The sequence below is a fragment of the Brienomyrus brachyistius genome, unplaced genomic scaffold (genome assembly GCF_023856365.1).
Source record: "Brienomyrus brachyistius isolate T26 unplaced genomic scaffold, BBRACH_0.4 scaffold58, whole genome shotgun sequence".
Taxonomy (NCBI): Eukaryota; Metazoa; Chordata; class Actinopteri; order Osteoglossiformes; family Mormyridae; genus Brienomyrus; species Brienomyrus brachyistius.
Window position 1 is genome coordinate 1,588,676 of NW_026042333.1, and position 20,231 is coordinate 1,608,906.

The following is a 20,231-nucleotide window of genomic DNA, read 5'->3' on the forward strand; positions in this document are numbered from 1 at the left end:
TGCAATACTTTATCTGTATACCCATAATCCTCCTCATGCTGTGAAAACACCCCACAATGTTTAACCAACAGGTCCTTAATCTTTCTCTGCTGCTCTCCTGAGAACTGACCTGGACCAAGGGGCACTCCCCCAGGCACGCAGTCCCTTCTCTCTCTTCCCCTTCAACTGTACATTGTCTAACACCCACCTCTACAGTCGCCTCATCCACTGGCCGCACTCCCAACTCTCCTTGTCCCCTTTTTTGACAAACTTCCACCTCATGAATCACTCCCAATCTAACTCGCCCAACCAATTTAACCGACTCTAGAGCCAAATTTACGACTCTAACCTTGAAACGTTCCCTTTACCACCGTACTTAAGGAACGGGCCAATAACTACTGTCCCGGAAACCCCATTCCTGCAGCTGGTTCAACTAACCCCACAGAATCCTTCAGGCTGTGGAGAAGTACAAGCCTCCAAAACCACTTCCGACATGGCCGGCACGTTAATGCACCCGCCCTTTGGCCAATAAACTGCTCCTAAAACCCCAGTTTCCCTTGAAAATTCTCTCAGATTATCACACATAACAAAGGTTTGTTGCCACACTCTTGCCTCACTAACTCCCTCTACATACTTCGACCCAAATTTGGTAAGGAACAAATCATGACACTGTTCTATAACATTCATACCAATTAGCCCTGGACAGGACTGAAACCCTGTATCTTTCACGATCAAAACTCCTTTATTAGGTATGACTTGGCCACAGATAGAAAGATTTACCTCAATATATCCTATATAGGGGATCCTTAATCCATCCATCCATCCATTTTCCAAACCGCTTATCCTACTGGGTCGCGGGAGGTCCGGAGCCTATCCTGGAAGCAATGGGCACGAGGCAGGGAACAACCCAGGATGGGGGGCCAGCCCATCGCAGGGCACACTCACACATCATTCACTCACAAATGCATTCCTACGGGCAATTCAGCAAGTCCAATTAGCCTCAGCATGTTTTTGGACTGTGGGGGGAAACCGGAGTACCCGGAGGAAACCCCACGACGACATGGGGAGAACATGCAAACTCCACACACATGTGACCCAGGCGGAGATTCGAACCCGGGTCCCAGAGGTGTGAGGCAACAGTGCTAACCACTGCACCACCATGCCGCCCCGGATCCTTAATCCATTGGCTGCAATTAAATTAAGCTTTTGAATGGGCTGCTGCACCTGTGGGCCTCCTACCTCAAAATGTTCTTTAAAATAACTCTGTCAATGTCGTAACTCGTGACCCCGTATCAAATACTGCGTTTTAATACCATTTATTAACACTTCGGCCACTGGACATTGACCCACTATATTATTGCTGTGACTCTCCTGGCCACTAACCCCATTCCCCACTGTTTGGGCCTTAACAGAGGGCGGTTCTAGTTTAAGGGCTCCTCCATGGATCCTACTGCCCGGCATCTTCTCTCAATATGTCCCACCCTTTTACACCGGCGACAGATTGGTCTCCCCGAGTCACACATTTACCCTTTGTCTACCACTCTCTCTCACTCTTGTAACGCTTATGGAACCTTCACACTGTCCTCCCTCTACTTGCAGACCCTCTCTAATTTCCTGTATTAGTCCAGATACCATATCTTTCATTTCCCCTCTCACCTGAATAAATACATCCTGTTTAATCTCTTCCTGTAATTTAGCAAAATCCCACGTAGGCTTTACATTACTTACTTGGACTGCTGCTACTCCGGCCTGTGCAGAACCTTCCCACTCTTCGGCCCGTATAACTGCTTCATGCTTTATTTCCGAAAAAGAGATATTTGGTTCCAATCTTACCCTTCCTCTAAGATCCCTATGCAGACCTGAATCCAGCAACCCTCCAATAAACTGATCTCGCAACACATGTCCCGTATTAGTGGAATCTTCTCTCCTTGACAGGCGATTGCCCAGCTCCCGTAGTGCCAAAGCAAACTGCCTCACACTTTCTCCTGGTTTCTGCTTACGAGAAAAAAACTCAGAGCGCATTACAGCAACAGACACATTGTCCCCATACACACCTTCCAAAAAGGTTAAAATCTGCCCTGCTGTTTCGCGGCCCCCACTTTCTAAAGCCAATACCTCACGTTTTGCCTCCCCTTCTAAGTTACTTATAATAACAGCCACTTTCTGATTTTCAGATAGGGGTTGCATATCCAACATTTTTTGATCTCTCACCCACTCCTGAAAGCCTATCCCCTGGTTTGCAGGTTCTCCTGCAAATTTTGGGCTCCATGGTGCCCCCAGCATGAAAGGAAACATAACCACATTAGGATTTGACATTCGTCTGTCCTCTGAACTAGAGATTGAAGGCTGTTCTTGAGACATTTCCTAAACCTGTGCCCAGAAGCCAAAACTGCCGAAACTACGCCAAGTTGCAAGAGAGGAACACTTCTCCCCAATGATGCAGGTTTGTGACTCGACTATACTGGGCACCAGGTATAAGAAACAGCTCACAACAGAAGTATAGCAATAAGCCTTTATTACCAGGATTCCACAATTCAGCATCCCTGACCCAATAAGTAAATGGAGCACCCAGGCAACACAGCAACCCCCCACACAATGACCTCAGCACAGCAATCAATAATCCAGCTCCTAGAAGGAACCACAAACCTTTCCTGTGGCCAGGGGCGCTGTAAAGGGGGGGTAAACGATGACGATTCTCGGGGCCCATGACTGAGAGGGGGCCCAGAGAAGCCCCAATAAATGTGTTGGGGGCCCTCTCAAGATTCTTTTCATGGGGTCCAAAATCCTTAGCAGCGCCCCTGCCTGTGGCGCCTGGAATCCACGCCGCTGCCACCAATCGCTGACCGGCGTCGTTAGCTTCCCAACTCGGCGCACCCCAATAACTCGCCGTATGTCCCACAATGCAATAATTTTTCCCCAGCGCACGCGCTTCTGCATCGGGCAGCTGCAGCATGGCCTCCAAGCACCACCGAGCATATGGGCCCCCCCTTCTTACTCCTTCACTGACAATTTATGTTGTTCCTACAGGTGTTTCCTATTAACCCTAATCACCATCAAAATCCCCGCCTACATCCAACCCCTCTTTTTTTTTTTAAATGGGGCCTCACATTTACCACATTTATCACCACAACCTCTATTCCTGATACCTCTGGGGCTCCAACCCCCGTGTTGCCCGCAAAGATCGCCGCACAGGCAATGGCCCCTGTTCCTCTGCTGATCCCTGGATTGGAGGTAAAATCTGGAATACCTCCATTCCCCATGACCCAAGGGTAGGCCCACCAGTCACTCCAGTCACTGGTCACTGCTGGCCTCTCGACCTCCGTTTCCCCTGCTACAATGGTTGGATCCGGGTCTTCAAACCTACAGGGACTCGGTGACTACAGATTTCGGTGCAACATCCGTTCTTCTCCATTACCAGAAGATCTCAACACATACAAACACTGACAATTTATGTTGTTCCTACTTCCGCCCCCACAGGTGTTTGCTATTAACCCTTATCACCATCCAAAATCCCCACCTACAGACTGGTTGCATTTTGAAGGGACTTGACATCTAAAAAAATGGAGAACAAAGAAATCAACGTAGTTAAGATCAAAATTAAAATTATGGTTAAAATAACGAATGAAGGCGTGATTAAGAAGATGGATGACACGAACAAGCAGCCCCAATCGACACGGAGGGTGTCTGACATGCCGAAGGTAAAGCCCTGGCTTAAGAGACTTTATTAGAAGACTTTAATTATAGCATAAAATGTGTTATATCGATAATCTTTCCTTGTTTTAACAACCGGCTGTCCCACACTGGAAGAGAAGAAAACGACCGTGGCCAGAGGGTTCGTCCATGGAGCGGGAGGGACAGGCCACCCCCGCTGGAGGAAGAAGGAGCGAGGAGGAAGAGGCCCCAGCTGAAGTACCTTCATCGTACGGACAGCAACAGCTTCTGCGATCAACGACCAGAGAGAGACCAGGGGCAGCGTCAGCGATCCGCGGAGCAGCAACTCCTGACACGGATAAACGGACTCATGGGTTATGGCCGGAAACAGAGGACTGACAGAGACATTATTGGTGACGGACTTGTGGGTTATGGCCGGGGACAGAGGGATAATAGAGACATTGTTTAAGTATTATTATAGATATAAGATAGGCTAAGCTAAAATATGATTAGATAGGCTATGATGAAATAGATTAACATAAGTTTAAATATAATAAGATAGGCTAAGTTAACATATGATAAGATAGGCTAAGTTAAAATATCATAAGATAGGCTAAGTTAAAATTGGATAAGATATGCTACGTTAGCATATAAGTTGAGATTTACAATAAAATATATACTTACTTTTTAAATTGTGTCTTTGTCATCTCTTCAGTGTTGTGTCTGTCTTTGCTTGATAATTTTGCTTCTTTAAACCCCCCTATTCACGTGCAGCATTTGATCACAGTTGACCCCATTCATGCTGGGCAGAGTCATCCCGTCTTAGCAGAGTCTCTGCTGAAGCTGTGTGTGAGCTTATTCTCCAGGTCTCACTGGCTTTTGTGTGGCTCCCCACACTTCTGTCACAGTAGACAGTCCTGCCTGCCTGCAGCTTAATCAATGAAGCGGCTCTTTCTTTGCATATAATTAATGTAGCAGCTATTTACTTGCATCTATCACTCAGGCGGCTGCTTCCCTGCATGTGACCTACTACAGTTTTTTATAAGGTGTTTCCTTTGCTGTTCTCAGTCTCTGCCCCAATTCCCAAGTTTCTTTCGCAGTTTTTCCTGCCATCTCTGCCACATCTTCAGCTGCATTGTTTGCAGTGTCTCCTGCACTGTCTGCTCTGGCTGCAGCTCTGGCTCTTTCAACCCCCCCCCCCCCCCCATGGCTCCTGCTGCAGCCAAACCCCCCACAGTGACACCCACTATTCCTACTACTGCTCCTGCCCCTAATGCCCAACTGCCCCAGCTCCTGCTGCCCCTAATGCCCCAGCTCACTCTCTCTCTCTTGCTCGTCTCCTGATCTGACTCCCCTGCTTCCTCTCCTCTTTCCTCCATCTCTTCTTTTGTCTTTTTCACCTCCATTTCTATAGCGTCTGTTATTACCTGCAGTGATTTATTTGTGTAATGACTGCTGCCATTGTTTGTCACCATGTTCTCTATAGTTGTCAGCAGCTGTTTAATCTGAAGGCTGTTACTCCTGTACTCTGATTCATCCAGGTTTCCATCTGAGCTTGAAGGTCTTCCTGACCCTTGGCCTGGTTCCTGATCAGGTGTTGATGATCTTTGTTCTAACTGCCAGTTCTTCATCTCCTCCAGTGTCTGAACAGCCTGTGATTCCCCAGCTTCTCTCCTCTCTATCATCACTTGCTGTAGTTGTTCCACGAGATCTGCAGACTGAGCATTTTTATCTTTTCTGTTCCAGTGCTGAGAGTGAGTGACATGGACTCGGCCTCCACACTTACCAACATGTTCCTTCAGATCCTTGTTCTCCTTCACATATTCCTCAGTGGTTTGGTTTTCTTTAAGCCCATCAGCCTGTGTGAAGAGGACACCTGTGTGTTTCAGGGCTTCCTCCCCAAACCACTTCAGTACCATCTTCACTGACTCGTTCTCTTCCCCCAGGATAACATTTCCTGTGCTGATCTTCCCAGATCCTGTGTTTCCCAAAAACACAATTCTTACTTCAGAAGGTGCTTTGGGAGATAAACACAATATCAGTTACCATGAATGTTATAGATTTGTGTCAGTTTGACTGAAGACTCATAGCAATGTGCTACGATCAAGCCTGTCAGCAGGAGGCACCGTGAATGTGGTTATAATGAACACGAACATGCGATATTGCCATGGAATTTTTCCAGCATGTCTTTAGCATGTCTTGGGTGCAACTACTTTATTCTGTCAGTAGATGGCAGTGCAGAGCCACACAAAGCATGAGCGCACGGGAAAGAGACTGACAGTCAGAGGTACTTATTCAACTCATTTTATTACTGAACACAGATATTTCATTTGTCTGCCTCATTTCTATACATAGTTTGTTTACCTGAACACTAACAGAAAAGCTTAGACATGCAGCCACACTTAGCAATTTCACGACAGATGCTTCTGTCCAGCTCACTGGATGTCAGTCTGGCTCAGGGGTCGGCAACCGAATTGAGAAGAGCCACTTTTCGGAAAATCACTGAAGCCACAGAATTTTGCTGGAAACAAACATTTATTCTAAACAGATTAGCGTCTTTTTATACATACCAACGACAGAGTAAAACAATTTTCAATGTTTCATGCACTTTTGAACAAAAACAGCATGCTTGCCCTAATTTTATGAATTATATCGTTTTCTTTTCTTTAAATTAACAGGTTAAGGTGTTCCGTTACTTTGATGAAACACTCAGCAAGGTGAGGAGCTTCCCATGTTTGTAATGAACTGTATGCCAAAACAAAATGTTCACATAAGCGTGTTAATTTTCAGCTTATTAACGCAAAACAAACAATACGTTTTGACCCTTTCGACTCTCCGTACGGAATGAGGTTTTGGTGTAGAGCGGTCTGGATGCTGACAGATGAAATTACGTAACGGGGCAACTCAGACAAGAAAACATTCAACATCAACGTCATAAAAGAGGCGTGTTTCTGATGGGAAGTGACGTTTTTCGTGACGTTTTGTGACTTTTTCATCCGAGTTCCGAGTTGGAGAGAAATAATCGAACGCACCCAAAAATAATCGAACACACCATATTGATACTGACCACAAACACATTCTCAAATTTACTGTAACATTCACAGCATGTGCACCGAGCAAAATGACAGCAAAAATCATTCAGTATTAGACTCTAAAACCGTCTGTAATGTCTGTGTTTATCCAGTGGACCATAAACTAGAATAAGCTTTTGATTTCAGTTTCTTTCACATGTTATAAAGTAATAAATAAAAAATCATAATAATTAAACCATGCATTACTGACTATCAGACAACTTCAACAAGTTACCAAATGGATGCAAAATCAAAGATATTCATTTGCGCCTGGCACTAACCATGTATTCCTTCACAGTACTAAGCCATAGAAAGGTCCCCAATGAAAACATTGCATTCCTGCATCGCAGATACTCTAATCTCAGCATTTATAAGATTCTATTTGTACTGCTTGACAATTTTTATATTAGACTAAAAATTGAGAAATATCTATATGCACAAGTAGCTTTTCCTGATAAGAAGGATGATATGAAGACTGTCAGCATTTACACATCAAATTATGGCATATCTGAGTAGCCCAGACTGTCCGGAAAACAAAGCCGTCCAGCATATGTGGCTGACTAATGTACATACAGTGTCCATCCATCCACATGCGGGTCATTGTTGCAGGGGAGCCAGGGCCCAGCCAGCACAGGGCAGGGGTTCACCCTGGGTGTGACGTGCATCAGATATACCAGTTTAAAGTGATCAATATATTAAACAGTCTGGGACATTTAGAATATTATATTTCCAAAATTTAATGATAAATTAAGCTTTCCTTTGCTTTGAGAAATTTAAAGAGAAAGTTATAACTCTGTTCTGTTGTGTTTCAGTCTGAGCCTCTTGTCTGTGAATATACTCTGACCCATCGACTGTATAAAACATGGACACTTGTCTGCACTGCCTTCTGTTCTTAGGAAGTGAAACAAACCCTCAGCATGTTGTCAAATTTGGAGCCCGAGTCTGTGCAGTAGAGAATAGAGTCGATGTCAGGTAAGCCTACTTACAATATAGTTAGAATAATGTTTTAATGACTAATTTCTGGAGGAAAATTAAAAATCTGCAGATGTTAGCATAGGGAAAACTAACTGTTTGAATTAGAGACTGTAGATGGAAAGACATGAAAGTGATGTGGAAAATCGCCTATTTTACTACTGAAACACATGGGGATGGATGGTGCTAATAATGGTACTGCAGCCAGCCAGTAGGGGGCGCTTGACATGTAGTGTTTTCACCTTTTAGAGACGTTATGGTCTCCATGTTTTTTTGCAGGAACCTGGAACTTCTATCACTTTCTCACCCCGAGGACCTTGGCCCGATTGTAGGTCCTAGGAGGTTGTTCCTGAACTGTTTTTTAGTTACTACTCCAGAAGATGTACTTTTCACTCAACCAAGAGCTACTGGATGGGGCTTATAGTGATAAACTTTGCTAATTGGTTGACCACAAGTCCCAGCGCCAACTTGAAAGTTTCATAGAAATGAGGGGAAAAGAGAAGTGGAGCAAAAATTGAGCAGAAGGATTTTTTTTGTACCTCAGTTACATTAAAGGCATCAATGACCTTTTTGCTTGTGTCCCCAAATTTCTGCATCTGAAAATTCGATTGATAGCCAGTATAATGTACTTCTGTCTATTAGTGGTTCCAGTCCTGAAACTTTCCAACCCTTATTAGTAGAATAACGTGACATAATTTTTAGTCTGTGGAGGTCGAGAGACTGTGGGAGGCTCAGAGCTTTGGGATCGTGGTGTAATTTCGTATGAAGTTTATCCTACACGCTTTTTGCGTCTTCTTACATAAAGGTCACAGTTTCTGTTGTGCAGTGGGAAAGCAACACATGGAAGTGATCAAGAGCTACATAAGTTCCTGGTTGACACGGGTTCCTGAACTTCAATGATAAAGTTGCTATAGAGACATTTGGAATAAGAGTAACTCAGCTGTAAGAATATCAGCTACATCTGGTCTGGATGGATGGATGGATGGGTGGATGGATGGATGGATGGATGGATGGATGGATGGATGGATGGAAGAAAAACAATCAGTTGCAATTTTGGCCATATTTGTCAGTTTGGCTCATTCTCTGACTGACTGTGACATAGATTAACTGCGACTCCAGCTCAGCTTCTTGCTATTCTCATCACTGTGCCGTGTGGAGGATATAGAACATCTAAGCCCTCATCAAGAACTAATGTCAGGACCTGTGTCAGTGCTACATCTCCAACCTCAGATTCCTTTGCCTATGCATGTGTCATTAGGCATGATGAAAACACAGACTGTTTATTATAGTCTCAGTGCACTAGTTTCAGTCTACAAGAACGAGCTTGATGTGCCGAATGGCCTCCTCTCATTTGGAAATTTCTTATGTTCTTACAGTTCTGTGATCCAATTACACTGAGTTCTGCTCTAATGCAAAGATACAGTGAGCTTAATAAATTACTGCATCTCTGTTTGTTTTGTTTTCCAGAAGACATCACTGCAGAATGACACATGGGAACGCCTTCATAGACCAACCAGATCCATTGAGGAGATCAATGACGTAATAATTCTCCAATTATGTAATACTTACCAAACAAGTAATAAAGAGGATGTGTTTAACAGGACTGTTAGCACGACTTTAGGAAAAGAAAATTAAGAAAAACCCAGGTCTCACCTAAAGCTGACTCTGATGCCATTATCCCCTCCTTCTCTTTGTGAGAGAAAGTGAGAATGTTCAGTTTGCAGGTGAATTTACATGTGACAGTTATAGGTCCTCATGAATGATAATGATAGACTATACGTCTGCTGTAGTTTGTTTTACTAGGTGCCATAAAGCTCGTGCTTAAGTCAGCGTCTCTCTACAGGGAAACACGAGCTGGAATCCGAGAAGTGAAGGAACACGGGGTTTAAGCAGGATTGTACACAGGAAAACACGCGATGACTTTACAGTGACCGCACTGGGGAAACAAACTTAAACGCAGACTTTGTCATGGATCCGGGCGGGTTCTGAGCGGGGACGAGGCGTCATGGAGGCGGGGAACGGAAATGGTGGACGACCCACTTGCGGCTCACAGCAAATGGGGATTTATTACATAAAACAGAAAAGACTAAGAACAGGACAAAAAGCAAAAGGAGCACGAGGGGTCAGAAACAAAATGGGATCAGCCAAGACTAATGACAAGCAGGCAGGTAAGCAGAAGATACATGTAACAGAATGAGAACATTCACAGTCAACAGAATCATACTAATCACAAACAATGAAGCACTAGGGACTAAAACTCAGGCAGGAACTTAAATACAAACACTGAACAGGGTGATGACAAGCAGGAGTGAAACAAACAATTAACCGATAGGGGAAGGTGCAGGGGGGGCGGCATGGTGGTGCAGTGGTTAGCACTGTCGCCTCACACCTCTGGGACCCGGGTTCGAGTCTCCGCCTGGGTCACATGTGTGCGGAGTTTGCATGTTCTCCCCGTGTCGTCGTGGGGTTTCCTCCGGGTACTCCGGTTTCCCCCCACAGTCCAAAAACATGCTGAGGCTAATTGGAGTTGCTGAATTGCCCATAGGTGTGCGTGTGTGAGTGTGCCCTGCGATGGGCTGGCCCCCCATCCTGGGTTGTTCCCTGCCTCGTGCCCATTGATTCCAGGATAAGCTCCGGACCCCCCGCGACCCAATAGGATAAGCGGTTTGGAAAATGGATGGATGGATGGATGGATGGGAAGGTGCAGGACAACGAACAATCAGGGAAACACACAAGGGCAGGTACAAGAACGGGCAACAGGTGGAACTAATTAACTCAGGGAACTGAAGAGGGAAACTAAGAACTAACTAAGGAAACAGGAACTAAGACTGGGGAGTAACAGACAGGTAGAAACACAAGCACGGGCACAAAGAATTTAACCAAAACCAAATACAAAATCACCAGACACATGAACTAGAAAAACTCATACAAATGAAACACTAGGGAGTAAAATACAAAAACAAAGGAAGCAGGATTCAAACTCGGGACAGAAAGGTTCACAGACAATCACATGCTCAACATGCTGAGCTGTGTGGCCGACAGGGACCAGGGGAAACACAGAGTCTGATAACACGAGGGACCTGTATTTATTAACAGCCCAGATCGTCGCTATGAATCTGACACACAGATGCTGTATGACAGGAGTCATTTAGCTGACATTTTTTATGGGTATTTTCATTCAAATTTCTGTTCATCTCATGGACTGTTTAATAAAGCTGTGTTCCAATGATCTCAGGAGCTATGTTGTCTGGGACTTTATGCCCCTGGTAGGGTCAGCCAAGGCAAACAAGTCCTGGGTGAGGAACCAGACGAAGTGCGGCTCAGAAGACCCCCAATGAAGAGAAAGATTTTGGATTCACGGTTTCCCTTGCCCAGACGTGGGTCACTGGGGCCCCCACCTGGAGCCAGGCCTGGGGTTGGGGCTCGATAGCGAGCGCCTGGTGGCCAGGCCTACACCTATGGGACCTGGTCCGGCACAGCCCGAACAATGCACATGGATACCGCCTCCAATGGGCTCACCACCTATAGGCGGGGCCAAAGGGGTCGGGTGCGATGTGAGTTGGGCGGTGACCAAAGGCAGGGACCTTGGCGGTCCGATCCTCGGCTGCAGAAGCTAGCTATAGGGACATGGAATGTCACCTCTCTGATAGTGAAGGAGCCTGAGCAGCTGTGCGAGGTTGCGAAGTTCCGGCTAGATATAGTCGGACTCACCTCGACGCATGGCTTGGGCTCTGGAACCAGTCTCCTTGAGGGGGGTTGGACCCTTTTCCACTCTGGAGTTGTCCACGGGGAGAGGTGCCGAGCGGGGGTGGGCATACTTATTACCCTCTGGCTGGGTGCCTGTACATTGGGGTTTACCGCAGTGGACGAGAGGGTAGCCTCCCTTTGCCTTCGGGTGGGGGGACGGGTCCTGACTGTTGTTTGCGCTTATGCGCCAAACGGCAGTTCAGAATACCCACCCTTTTTGGAGTCTGGAGTTTGGAAGGGGTCTTGTTCTGCTGGGGGACTTCAATGCTCACGTGGGCAATGACAGTGAAACCTGGAGGGGCGTGATTGGGAGGAACGGCCCCCCCGATCTGAACCCATGCGGTGTTTTTTTATTGGACTTCTGTGCTCGTCATGGATTGTCCATAATAACACCATGTTCAGGCATAAGGGTGTCCATATGTGCACTTGGCACCAGGACACTCTAGGCCGCAGTTCGATGATCGACTTTGTGGTCGTGTCGTCGGACTTGCGGCCGCATGTATTGGACACTCGCGTGAAGAGAGGGGCGGAGCTGTCAACTGAACACTTCCTGGTCGTGGGTTGGCTCCACTGGTGGGGGAGGTAGTCGGCCAGGCCTGGCAGGCCCAAGCGTATAGTGACGGTCTGCTGGAAATGTCTGGCGGAATCCCCTATCAGGCAGAACTTCTCCCATATCCCGGGTGAGGCGGGGGACATTGAGTCCGAATGGGCTATGTTCCGCGCCTCCATTATAGAGGCGGCTGACCGGAGCTGCGGCCGTAAGGTGGTCGGTGCCTGTCGCGGCGGCAATCCCCGAACCCGCTGGTGGACACCGGTGGTAAGGGATGCCGTCAAGCTGAAGAAGGAGTCTTATCGGGCCTTTCTGGCCTGTGGGACTCCAGACGCAGCCGACGGCTACCGGCAGGCCAAGAGTGATGCGGCTTTGGTGGTTGCTGAGGCAAAAACTCGGGTGTGGGAGGAGTACGGCGAGGCCATAGAAAACAACTTCTGGACGGCTTCGAGGAGGTTCTGGTCCACCATCCGGCGGCTCAGGGAGGGAAAGCGGTACAACATCAACACTGTTTATGGTGGGGATGATGCACTGCTGACCACAACTCTGGACGTTTTTGGTTGGTGGAAGGAATACTTTAAAGACCTCCTCAATCCCACTGACACACTTTCCAATGTGGAAGCAGAGGGTGGGGACTTGGGGGTGGACTCACCTATCTCTGGGGTGGAGGTCGCTGAGGTGGTCAAAAAGCTCCTCGGTGGCCGGGCCCCGGGGGTTAATGAGATTCGCCCGGAGTTCCTCAAGGCTCTGGATGTTGCGAGGCTGTCCTGGTTGACACGCATCTACGGCATCGCGTGGACATCGGGGGCAGTGCTTCTGGACTGGCAGACCGGGGTGGTGGTCCCCCCTCTTTAAGAAAGGCCGTGGAACAGTGGACCAGCTCTATACTCTCAGCAGGGTTTTGGAGGGTTCATGGGAGTTTGCCCGAGCAGTCTACATGTGTTTTGTGGACTTGGAGAAGGCATTCGAACGTGTTCCTTGGTGAGTCCTGTGGGGGGTGCTCCGGGAGTATGGGGTGCCGGGCTTCCTTTTAAGGGCGGTTCGGTCCCTGTATGACCGGTGCCAGAGCCTGGTCCGCATGGGCGGCAATAAGTCGGACTCGTTTCCAGTGAGGGTTGGACTCCGTCAGGGCTGCCCTTTGTCACCAATTCTGTTCATAGTTTTTATGGACAATATTTCTAGGTGCAGCTGGGGCGTTGAGGGCGTCCGGTTCGGTGACTTCAGGATTAGGTCTCTGCTTTTTGCAGATGATGTGGTTCTGTTGGCTTCATCGGAACGTGACCTTCAACTCTCACTGGGACAGTTCGCAGCCGAGTGTGAAGCGGCTGGGATGAGAATCAGCACCTCCAAATCCGAGACCATGGTTCTCAGCCGGAAAACGATAGAATGCTGTCTCCGGGTTGGGGAAGGGGTCCTCCCCCAAATGGAGGAGTTTAAGTATCTCAAGGTCTTGTTCACGAGAGGGAGAATGATGGAACGGGAGCTCGACAGGTGGATCGGTGCGGCATCAGCAGTGATGCGGGTGTTGCATCGGTCTGTCATGGTGAAGAGGGAGCTGAGCCAAAAAGCAAAGCTCTTGATTTACCAGTCAATCTACGTTCCTACCCTCACCTATGGTCATAAGCTATGGGTAGTGACCGAAAGAACGAGATCGCGGGTGCAAGCGGCCGAAATGGGTTTCCTCCATAGGGTGGCTGGGCTCTCCCTTAGAGATAGGGTGAGGAGCTCAGTCATTTGGGAGGGGCTCAGAGTAAAGCCGCTGCTCCTCCGCATCGAGAGGAGCAAGATGAGGTGGCTCGAGCATCTGATTAGGATTAGGCCTGTGAGATACTGGCACCATATTTAAGGGGCCCCATCGCGGGGACCCAGATAAACAGCTTTTGGAAATGGATTCATGCATTTCATCTAACTCAGTACAGAAAATCACCTCCAGACATCCAGACAGGACTTGAAGGGCCGAGATGCATTTGATCGTAAGCTTGTTAAGGTATAGAGGCCTTCATAAATGTCGAGTTTGGCAAGAACAATGAGGTCAATCCTCTTTGAAAGCTGCCAGCTGGGAAAGTATGTTGGATTATTGAACAAGACATACATTAATAGCTGCTTAAACCAGCTGATTTATTAATCTGTTTTATAATAATACACTCGTCCTTTCTGAATAACCCCTCACCCAGTTGAATACAGTGATCTGATGTCCATTGCTAATGTATGGGGTGCAGCACTTGATACTCACAGGATGCTAATTCATTGCAAGGAGATTTCGGTTTACTTACATTTTCTTAATATTGTGTGCGGTAAGTATAATAACCAGAGGAAACCTGGTAATCTACTCAAACACGTCTAGGTCTGATTTACATGGGACTTAATATCGCACATATATCCGATTTCTTGTAATTTAATTCTGAACCTCTTTTATTTAGTTATCTGTGTTTTGTCTCAGACACTAAATGGCGTCCCAGAAAAGTACACATTGTTTCCGGAAGGATCACTTGTTCTGTGAACTGATGTGTCCAGTGGATGTAAGAAATATGGCAGCAGCATTATAGAGAGATAGTATAACTGACTACAGTCACTGCATAAAATGTTAATCTCGAATAGATAATGAATGGAATGCTGGATTGTTAATGGATGTCTGTGTATATTCTTACACGTCTCATCATAATGCACGTAAATAAATGTACTGGCGTTTGCCAGTCGAGGGTGGGAGGGGGCAATGGATTCAGTATCTATCTATGCATCAATTTCTCTGGGTCAGACACATAAGGGGGGTGGCAAGGCTGCATGGGCACCTGCCCATTCTGTTCGACGGGGGCATTACCAGACCTTTTACAGTGGGATGGGGGTGGAAAGACTGCCTGGGCACTTGCCCGTTTTGTCTGACGGGGGAGCAACCAAACCTTTTACAGTGGGGTGGGGATGGCAAGGCTGCCTGGGCACCTGCCCATTCTCTCCGACGGGGGAGCAACCAGACCTTTTACAGTGGGGTGGGGGTGGCAAGGCTGCCTGGGCACCTGCCCGTTCTGTCCGACTGGGGAGCAACCAGACCTTATACAGTGGGGTGGGGGTGGCAAGGCTGCCTGGGCACCTGCCCGTTCTGTCTAACAGGGGAGTAACCAGACCTTTTACAGTGGAGTGGGGGGGGAAGGGTTCCTGGGCACCTGCCTGCCCCTTCTGTCTGATGGGGGCATAGCCAGCCTACACCGAGGGGGGTTTAATCGTTTAACACCTCGTTGAACAACATATAACTTCATTATATATTGAAATATATAAATAATAATTTTATTTACTTTAATCCACTGAATCAGGACAGTAACAGGACATAATTATATTTTCCAATTTTTTTGTGCCTGTTATGTCTCCAGTTAAATGATTATTATACACATTGACTGAGTGTCATTGTGTCACTTATGTTCAGCTGCAGTAATACAGTGAATTTAACTTAATCCAGCAGACTGTGGTTTCATTATGTTACTCAGTTATGCTTTGGGTGACGCTGAAGCAGGACATTAATAGGACAGAACAGAAAGCCTTTATTGTCATTGTACAGGGAGGGAAAACAGTAAATAGACATAAATATATAAAATGTACATATACAGGGGAGGGCGAAAGCCCCCCCCCCACTCATCAGAATTACATTTAATTACATTTTAGTCAGAGAGAAAAACTATAAAAATATATTTTTCATGGTTATCCAGCTCACTGAGTAAAAAGGATTAAAAGGTTAAAAAGCAGAGATTTTACCTTTTTGCCAGGTGAACCAGCAACACGTCACAGTGACACTGAGGAGTTTATATAAACATAAAACCCTGGATAGAGGGACTCAGTGAATGAGGAGGTGAATCTGTGCAGGGGGGTCAGTCCATCAGAGGAGACTCTGTAGAAGGACAGAGCACCAGCCCCCCAGTCCAGATACACTCCTACTCTGTGGGAGCCTGAGGGCTCTATGGGTAAGAGAGTCTGTTTATTATTGTGACAGACAGAGTATCTGTCAGTATTACAGCACAGACACCATGACTTGTCATTGTATCCAAGCAGAAAGTCAGCACTACCTCCTTTCCTCTCGATTCCTGTATAAGTCACTCCTATCCAGGCTGCACGTCCATCCCACTCAGCCTCCCAGTAACAGCGGCCAATCAGACTCTCTCTGCACAGAACTTGGTTCCAGCTGTCAAATCTCTCTGGATGATCAGGATATGGCTGCCGCTCTGCCCCCCATGTCACCTTCCTGTTCCCCCCTGACAGAGACAGGCTTCTGTGTGCTGTGTTGGGGTCCAGCATCAGCCGGCAGGAGTCTGTAGGCAGGAGGAAGAATTATTAATCCCATCAGGCCGCCTGTACTTTATGTTTTTGTACGATATAAAAACAGCACAGCTTCCCCTAACGAAGCGGGAACTGAAGCTTATGAAACAGCTCAGGAAATGTCGGATGGCGCGGGAAAATGATTGCATTGTGGGACATACGGTGAGTTATTGGGGTGCGCCAAGTTGGGAAGCTAACGACGCCGGTCCGCGATTGGTGGCAGCGGCGTGGATTCCAGGCACCACAGGAAAGGTTTGTGGTTCCTTCTAGGAGTTGGATTATTGTTTGTGTTGTGGGTTTTGTTTTCGGGGGATTGGGCTGTCTTCCCCCGACTAGTTAATTTAAATAATATTGTTTGATATGAATTGATTCTTTTTCCTTGTGTATTTATGTGTTGTTTAGGAGGAACCACACGTGATTTTGGTTTTCATGGCCCTTGTGTTGATGTGAGCTGCCCAGGCCTTTTTATTGTCCACGTGTGAACTTTAGCCGGGGGTTTTAGCTGAGTGTGAAGTGTTTTCCCAAGTGTTTTAGAGATTTCTGTGCTGAGATCATTCTGTGGGGGGTTGCGGTGTTGTCTGGGTCGCTGAGTTGTGGAATCCTGGTAATAAAGGCTTATTCCTATACTTCTGTTGTGAGCTGTTTCTTATACCTGGTGCCCAGTTTAGTCGAGTCACAAACCTGCATCATTGGGGAAAAGTGATCCTCTCCTACATTCATCAGACATATTCACCACAAACATATTTACCGCAAAACGGCACCAGAGATCAATACTAAAGTCAGTGTCTTTCCTTCTAACCGCTAAAGCCGGTGCGTGCGGCTTGAAAATGGCCATCAGTAACAGAATATTTAAGCAATATTATAACATATTTAAAGTGATATTTAATAAAAGTTTGGACCTGGATTCTGATACAAAGGATGATTCCGGCGCCGGAGTCGCGTTCCATGAGGATCCAGTATTTGCAGCGATTGTCTAACATGGTCTTTAGTCACAGCAAAGCCGGTCTGAATGCATTTCACATGCATCGGCTTATTTCCGTGAAGCATGTCAGACTGTATCTACTGATCCGGGAGAAACACTGCAGTGTCAAGCGGGGCGGAATAGGTGCCGCGCAAAGCCGACAAACTAATGATAATACCGTCTACAAACCATCAATAAAAGTGAATTAAACTACACAGAGCGTGCATCATGAAAAACAGAAAAGTTATCTCATTAATTCAGAAAAACAGAAAAATATTGTTCAGAAAAACGGGATTATTATAGCATTAATTCGAAAAACAGAACTGATTTTTTTCCCCAGATGACTGCAATAAGCTTCCGTAGAGAACCGCTTATCCCTGACGTCCCTGCATCCAGCTCGTCATTCTGTCTGTGTCATCTTCCATGTATGACCTGCTGCCTTACTTCTGGTTGCCTGGCGATTGGAGGGAGTGTCGGCACCGGCTTGTCATCTCCCCCCTGGTCTCTGGTTATTTCTCAAATCTTATGATTTGGACAGTGTGACTTGGAACTTAGGGTTAGGGATTCCTCTGCTGTCCCCTGGAGGATGGGCTCCCCCTTTGAATCTGGCCCCTCCAAAGGTTTCTTCCTTCTTGGGAGTTTTTCCTTGCCACTGTCGCCTATGGCTTACTCACTGGGGGCTTTGGGTGCGGATGCTGTAAAGCACTTTGAGACGATGTAATGTGATATTGCGCTATACAAAAATTAATTTCTTGTTTTTGAGAAACCCAAAAATGTGCAGGACTCTGACCCTCCAGGACTGGATTTGGGCTCCCCTGGTTTAAGGGATTCAGTGACCAATCAGTAATATTCTCTCATGAATATTAAGGAGTGTTCCAGAACCACCCTGTAAAAATGCACGTTTTGCACTTGAGGAGAGAGTCCGGTGTCACTGCCTACGGGTGCCGTCTTAGTACAATATTAACTAATCTCACACAGAAAACACATACTGTACACTCACGGCATGCGCAAAAAGGGCAAATGCAAAGGATTCCTTTTTTTGTGAAATGAAAGATGTATAACTACATCAGAATATATTTTAACCATCCTACACTCCCACACAAACACAAAGACAATATGAGCATAAAACGATTAAATGAACTGATAGTGTTTTTGGTGATGATTCTGATATTTTGTTTCTCGTTTGGATGTTGTCTAAAATGACATGAAACTCACCTAAAAACAAACATGCAAATCCATCTACACACAGTGCAAAAAGCCACACTCATCACAACAACTGTGTGAATACTACCATAACATAGGATTCATGATATTATTAATAAAAACATGCAAACACACTTACATTTCTGTAAGCCTGGTCTGGTCCTGCAGTCTCCACTGTGATCCACACTACAGGAGAAGCAGAATGACATAGTACTGCTGTATCCATTTATTTATTGGTGCCTCTTATTCACATACATGCATAAATATCTGTAGCGTGTCAGACACACACTCTGTACTCACTTCAGCTTCTCCAGTTTACAGCTGGGATCCTCCAGTACAGCAGAGAGCAGCTTCACTCCTGAGTCTCCTGGGTGATTGTAGCTCAGGTCCAGCTCTCTCAGGTGTGAGGGGTTTGACCTCAGAGCTGAAGCCAGGGAAGAACAGCCTTCTTCTGTGACTCTACATCCTGACAGCCTGCAGAGAGACAGAAAAATCCCCAATAAATAAGATCACCTCACCAATATAAGCATTACTTTTAATTAAACGTGATTGCTCTAATAAATATTTCAATAATCACGCAAAATTAACATCTTTTGAACATTTTATAAGAACCAATACTTCTCAGAACAAGAACCAGATACAGCTGATATAGTATCAGTTTTAAATAATGTAGACTTACCCATATTAACCAATGAAACAGCAGATGTACTTGATGACAGAGGTGGAGATTTCAGGCCCAGAGAGTACAAATCCAGACCAAGATTTTGTTTTAACAAACCAGTTGAGTTCTCTGTGATTGTGACTCTTTATACTGAACAGGTTGTTTGAAACAAAATCTTGGTCTGGATTTGTACTCCCTGGACCTGAAATCTCAACCTCTGCTTGATCCACCATTAACATCAGAAGAACTCCATAAGGTCCTCAACCAAATGCCTAACAACCAATCGCCAGACCGGATGGTTAATCTGCAGAAATCTATACACATTTTAGAAGATATTATATCAATCTTCAATAGACTGGTAAGAGGAATTAAACATGCATCACAAATCCCATCATAAATGGTGTAGACACCATTACAGTGTTATTGAGACCTGATAAAGACCTAACACAACCCTCCAGTTACTGGCCATTAGAGTGTTATTGAGACCTGATAAAGACCACACACAACCCTCCAGTTAGCAGTCATTACAGTGTTATTGAGACCTGATAAAGACCACACACAACCCTCCAGTTACCGGCCATTACAGTGTTATTGAGACCTGATAAAGACCTAACACAACCCTCCAGTTACCATCCATTACAGTGTTATTGAGACTTGATAAAGACCCAACACAACCCTCCAGTTACCGGCCATTAGAGTGTTATTGAGACCTGATAAAGACCTAACACAACCCTCCAGTTACCATCCATTACAGTGTTATTGAGACCTGATAAAGACCAAACACAACCCTCCAGTTACCGGCCATTAGAGTGTTATTGAAACCTGATAAAGACCAAACACAACCATCCAGTTACCCACCACTCTCACTAATGAATACAGACTTGAAAATCATTACAAATGCTCTTGACATTCATCATTATAATCCATCCTGATCAGACAAACTTTATCAAGACAAGACATGCCTCGGACAACATCCATAGATTATTTAATTTAGTCAATACTGCTCAGCATACCCATACTACAACCATGATTACATCATTAGATGCAGAAACGGCATCTGACAGTCAGTTGGACATTCCTCTTTAATACACTGCATAGATTTGGCTTCGGAGAGTCGTTCACCCACTGGGTTAAAAT

At 46.0% G+C, this 20,231-nt stretch overlaps 1 protein-coding gene across 1 annotated transcript in view; it reads right to left on the minus strand.

Annotated features, from left to right (window-relative positions):
* LOC125724951 (NACHT, LRR and PYD domains-containing protein 12-like) overlaps window positions 1–20,231 on the minus strand; it is a 195,503-nt gene that overhangs the window by 48,244 nt on the left and 127,028 nt on the right. Inside the window, exon 20 of the mRNA XM_049001442.1 lies at window positions 18,734–18,907. Within this exon, the coding sequence (XP_048857399.1) occupies window positions 18,734–18,907 (174 nt within the window). The remainder of the gene's footprint in view (window positions 1–18,733; window positions 18,908–20,231) is intronic.